The sequence below is a fragment of the Rhincodon typus genome, chromosome 12 (genome assembly GCF_021869965.1).
Source record: "Rhincodon typus isolate 14 chromosome 12, sRhiTyp1.1, whole genome shotgun sequence".
Classification (NCBI taxonomy): Eukaryota; Metazoa; Chordata; class Chondrichthyes; order Orectolobiformes; family Rhincodontidae; genus Rhincodon; species Rhincodon typus.
In genome coordinates, this window is record NC_063343.1 from 59,478,281 (window position 1) to 59,484,280 (window position 6,000).

General features: G+C 37.0%; 1 protein-coding gene across 1 annotated transcript in view; it reads left to right on the top strand.

Moving 5' to 3' along the window:
- Positions 1 to 6,000, top strand: part of kif3a (kinesin family member 3A) — a 47,283-nt gene that overhangs the window by 20,897 nt on the left and 20,386 nt on the right. Inside the window, exon 10 of the mRNA XM_020527697.2 lies at positions 4,300 to 4,308. Coding sequence (XP_020383286.1) covers positions 4,300 to 4,308 — 9 coding nt within the window. The remainder of the gene's footprint in view (positions 1 to 4,299; positions 4,309 to 6,000) is intronic.

A 6,000-nucleotide genomic window follows, 5' to 3' on the forward strand; every position in this document is an offset into this window, starting at 1 on the left:
TCACTCTTAACGAATAATTTTGATACAAGTCAATGAAGAGAAACGTTCCTGACGCAAGAATTTGACAGAGAAAGGCATTCTTGACTGAAGAGCAACAGAAAGGGCGCAGAGCATTCTGGAAGACGTATCCTTGCTGATTTTGAGAGACTAAGTTTTCAGTTATATTTTAATTTAGTTCCTATAAGTGGGAGTGTATCTATCGGAACAGCATACTATTTGTTTTATTCTGGAATAGTTAGTAGTTAAGGAGGAATTGTTCAATTTGTTAGTAGTTCTGTTAATTTGTTCACTGTTAGAGTTAGACAAAAAGTGTTACTTGTTGATTATAGAGTGCCTGTCAGGAGTTCATTTAATTTAACCTCGCTTTATAACTGAATGGGAGGTGAGAGGCAGGTTATATATCACTGTTCACACTTCCTTTAACAGATTGTAAGGCGAGGTGCTCCTCTCTGGGTATTTTGGTTTTAGCTATCAGAGGGAGGTCTACCTCTGCTTTATAACAAATTGGGGGCTTGTCTGGGATCTGGCTGGTTCGTGTATGGAATCTAAACAGATTTGAATGGATTTGGCATATGAGAGCCCCTAGCAGATTTAAACCGAGTTGGGGTTTAGTGTTCTAGATCTTTAAATAAAATTTAGGGTAAGAAGTGGAAAATCTGTTTAATTTCGGTTTACTTGTTGGCTTAATCATAATCGAGATAATGGCTGTTTCAGTCACTAAGAGTTTTCTGGAGGTGGAAGAAGTGATTTTGGGGGTTTTAGAAAAGGTGAGCAAGGAAAAGCTGCAGGAATTGGCAGACAAGTTGGACTTGGGGTTGCCTTTGTCTGTGAGAAAAGAAGGAGTAATTACAGCAATAGCTTGACATTTAAATTTGTTGGAAAGGCCATCAGAATCTTTGGAAATGGCTAGAATTCAATTGCAGTTGAAGCAGCTTGATCAGAAAAGGAAACTGTTTGAATTACAGTTACATGCTGAGAAAAGACAAAAAGTAAAAGAGACTGTGTTTGAATTTTGGAAGTTGCAAATTAAGCAGGATAGTCAACTTAAAATGATGGAAATGAAGGTAGAAGGTATGCTTAGTGAGGAGGAGAGTGATGATGAGCAGACCTATGGTAGCCAAAGATCTGGTAGGAATATATACAAATATGTCAAAACATTGCCAAAATTCGATGAAAAAGATGAAGAAGCCTTTTTCATTTCCTTTAAGAAATTGGCCAAACAGATGAATTAACCAGAGACTGTGTGGGTAATGTTAATTCAGACCAAGTTGGCAGGCAGGGCTAATGAGGTGTTTTCAGTGCTGTCAAGAGAATATGAAGAAGTAAAACAGGCTATTTTGAGTACTACGAATTGATACCAGAAACATATAGATAATGGTTCAGAAAAATAACAAAGGAACCAGGTTAGACTTACGTCGAATTTGAAGGAATTAAACACAGCAACTTCGTTAGATTGGTGAGAGCATTAAAGATAGAAAAGACATATGACGATCTTTGAAAGGTTATTATGCTGGAGTTCAAAAACTCACTTCCAGAAATGATAAGATCTCATGTTGAGGAACAGAAAGTTAAAACAGCAAGAAGAGCTGCAGGGATGGCAGATGAATACATATTAGTGCATAAATCGAAATCTAGGTTCTGACAGCAATTTCATTCCGTGAGGGATAAAAATCAGGAAAAAGGAGATGCTTCAATGGAAAACAAAAGGTAGATCCCAATGGGAATAGTTTACCACATGTGAAAAAGAAACCCAAGAGGGTGAAAAAGAGATGAAAACCTTCAGGTGTTTCTACTGTAATAGAGAGGAACACACAAAATCACAGTGCTGGTGGATTAAGAGAGGCACTGGGAAAAAAGGATGTGGTAAAAAAAGATGTGGTAAATCAGTGGGATTAGTTGAGGTAGTGTAGGAAATCCCAAGAGAAGTCGAGCTGCAGGAGAGTGCACAGCCTAGTCATGGCCTGGATAGTAAGATAGTGCCTGATTTCTTCAAAGATTTCTCTCCTGTGGGTAATGTTTGCCTTCTCCCTTTGTTCTACCTGAGTAAAGAAGTTATAATATTGGGAGATATGGGAGCTGGTCAGTCTCTTGGTAATAGATGAAAATATTTGCGCTCCTTCTGAAATGTTACCCGAGAGGGTGATAATCTGTAGAATAAATGGAGAGAGATTTAGTGTTCCCCTGTGTAAAATAAGGCTGGAAAGCCCAATCAAGACTGGGGAAGTGACAGTGGCAGTGATTGAAAGAATGTCTACTCCAGGAATACAGTTTGTTCTTGGAAACAACCTAGCTGGAACAAAGGTTGGCGTGATGCCCATTGTAGTGGAGAAGCCAAAAGAAAACCTGGGAACTGAGGAGTTAAAAGAAAAATATCCTTGAATTTTTCTAGACTGTGGGATCTTGTCACTGCACAATCATAAGTTAAAGCAAGAAGGAAAAACCAAAGAGAAAGACGAAGGAGTTGAGGTCCAGTTAGCTGACATCCTGTCAAATGGTAAAGGAAGAACCTGAGCAGGTAGAGGATCAGGCAGAAGTGTTTAGTTCTGAAAGACTAGTGGAGTTACAACAAAAGGATAAGACAATAAAAGATTTATATAATAAAGCCTACTCAGAAAAGGAATCAGAATCAGGAATCATTATCCTTAGGATAATAATATTAAGGCGGAAATGGAGACCTTGGCAGGTTAGTGCAGAGGAGAAATGGGAGGAAGTTCACCAGATTGTGTATCTGTAGCATACAGATAGGAAGTATTACAGGTAGCACACAAAATACCTATAGGAGGTCACCTGGGAGTGAGGATGACTCAGGCTAAGATACAAAGGCATTTTTGTTGGCCTGGATTATGTAAAGATGTGGTTGAATTTTGCCGTATCTGTCATACATGTCAGATGGTAGGAAAGCCACAGGCAGTAATAAAACCAGTGCCTTTGCCAATTCCCGCATTTGAAGAACCTTTCACATGGGTTATGGTTGATTGCATAGGTCCCCTCCCTAAAACCATAATGGACATGTCTGCCAGATTTCTGGAGGCAATTCCATTACGGAATGTCATGGCAAAAAATAGTTGCGGAGGAGTTTCTTGCTTTCTTTACCTGTTATGGACTACCCAAGGAGATTCAGTCAGACCAGGGGTCCATTTTACTGCTAAATTATTTAAGGAGATCATGGATAATTTAGGCATCCAACACTTTAAATCAAGTGCGTACCATCCTGAATCCCAGAGAGCATTGGAAAGGTGGCATTATGCCCTAAATACCATGCAGAAGGCTAATTGCCAGGATTTCCCACATGGTTGGGATAAAGATATCCCATTTACATTATTTTCTATTAGAGATACCTTAAATGAATCGACTCAGTTTACTCCATTTGAATTCATATTCGGACACGAAGTAAGAGGGCCTTTATTGTTAATTAAGAAAAACTTGATAGGTCCGAAGTCAGAGATCTCACAGTTGGGTTATATAGCTGAGGTGAGAGAAAGACTAAACAAAGTTGGTGAACTAGCTAGACAACATTTGAAAGTGGCACAGCATCTAACGAAGCAGGGAGCAGGTAAGAAATCTAAAATTCGTACATTTGCCCGTGGGGATAAAGCATTGGTGTTGTTACCAGTAGTAGGAGATCCCTTCAATGCAAGGTTTAGTGGTCCCTCAAACTCTCAAGCTGCCATAGTCTGATTTGGATTTGTGTTCTACTAATCCACCTGCCTTCTCTGCTTTTCCAGTAACATGACCATTATGTAGTCATATCTTTTGTGTTTGCATATGCCAATTTGAATGTAATACCTTGTTCCTAACTATATAGCAGAAACCACAGTTTGTTCTGGAGAATTGGGATAAGTCAATTGGTGGAAATTAAATGATGCCCATGTGTTAAAATAATTTTGGAACAATGGCTGAGTTCCCAACATAACTGTTGCTCACTAGTCAAAACTAGGCCAGAGGTAAAATTTGGGCTGTGGTTTGCATTTCAGTCTTCAGTTTTATAAGAGATGTTATGACTGCTTAGGCATGCTTTTCATAAGGACCACAGTTATAACAAATTTTATTTCATTGTATTATCTTGACAGTCTTGCTGATTTTTTTTTGTGATTTGGTTTGTTTCTGGGCAAGAGCAATGAGACACAATATTTGTATTAACTATTCATTTTTCTTTTTTTTCCGTGACATTCTCATCAACAGTCTTCATTACTTTGGTCTTCTGATTTGCAGAAAATAATGATTAACTTGTCTCTTTTCCCTTCCTTCTGTATGCACAATCTGTCCACCTGTGGCTTGCTAATTTCTTCTTCAATCAAGATCAAACAGGTTTGTGGGCTCCCTTTTTATTCATTGTTTTCAGTGAATTATGTATCTTTCTATATTTCTGTAATGTTCATAGCTTGTGCAAGATGTAAATCTGATCCCATTAAATATTAAATGAATTAAGGCATACGTATATACAGCATTGCATACCTTTTAAAATTTATAGGCAGGTTAAGTGAAATGAACTGAGGTCAGAAAGTGAACTAAAACTAAAGAATTAAAACAACAGAATATCAAAAGAGATTGTGATTGGGCAGTGTGGAGACGAAACATTTTGGGTATTCAAAACAAATACTATGGAGAAGTAGGATTATGTCCACATCGTGGTTCCTCGTGGATTGCTTCCCTCAATCAAAAACATGGGGACTAGGAGCTTCTTTAGTGGAAGGAAAATTGAAGAATGAGTATTGTGATTATTACAAAGAAGTATTGGTGGAGGCTGTAGTCAGTATTATCTTTGAACTTGTATGCATGGTATAGAATACCAGGGATTAGGAAGAGCCATAGTATAGTTTGCACTTCATTTGCAAAGTTATAAGTATGTGAAATAATTTGAAAGCATTAATTTGGGTGAAACTGTTCACTTTGATGCACAAAACCACACCCACAACTAGTTAAAGAGATGCTTGCCAATTACCCTTGTTTGTTACTGAATTGAAATGATTCAGTCATTAATTTACAATTGTAAATAAATTTATTTTAAATGTACAAAATCATTTTATTATGTATTCTATATGGAATTCCTAATTTTGCATTTATAATAATTATCTTTTGATGTGAAATGTAACAAAATTCAATCCAGAAAATAGATCAGTGCTTGTATAAATATAGGTACATGATCAGAAAAGCAAATTCAGTTTCAATGAGTAATGTACTTCCTTAAAATTTTGGACTGCTTGGAATTTCCTTTGATAAAATGAATTAGAATAGCAATCTAAAATGGTGTGATATTGTAGTGAACAAGTTGATGGCTAAGAGGACTGGATAAGTGACATATTGTAGCTTATGTCAATGTAGTGATTTATTATAATTGAGCAATAACAACTTAGCTCAAAACTCTGTGTAGGTTACCCTACAGGAATCTAATTTTTTGTTTATTGGAAGAGCAAATTTATCAAAACTTTGAAAGAACATGGTATCCATTATTTAGTGTAGTACGCTACTACAAATGTGTGCTCCAGTTGGATCACCTATGATCTAATTGAATGATGCAAAAGATTCAAGGGAAAATCTATCTGCATCCATTTGTATGTTTATAATGCAGGGCTACTTGTTGCAATATTTGAAAAACTTGGATTTAGAACATCCGTAATGCATTAGGAGATTATCGACTAGTTTCAGAATCTCTCAATTCCAAAGTGCATATCAAGCTGTTTACATTTGATCAGCTCAAATAACCATTAATTGCTAATAATGCTGATTCATTCCATTACAACCTGAAGTAAAAAAGCTATCAGTGGGAAACTCTAAACTGTCTGAAACAAGCTAATTATTTTCACAATAAAAGCTGAAAGTACTAGTGAAAGCCAGCAGCTTGTCAGCACCTGTGGAGAGAGAAACAGTTAAGCTTTTGAGTCCGATCTGACATATCAGACTCAAAATATTTGATTTTCTCTCTCCGTAGATATTGCCAGACCTGCTAAGTTTCTTTAGCAGAGACAACAAGGTGCAGAGCTGGATGAACACAGCAGGCCA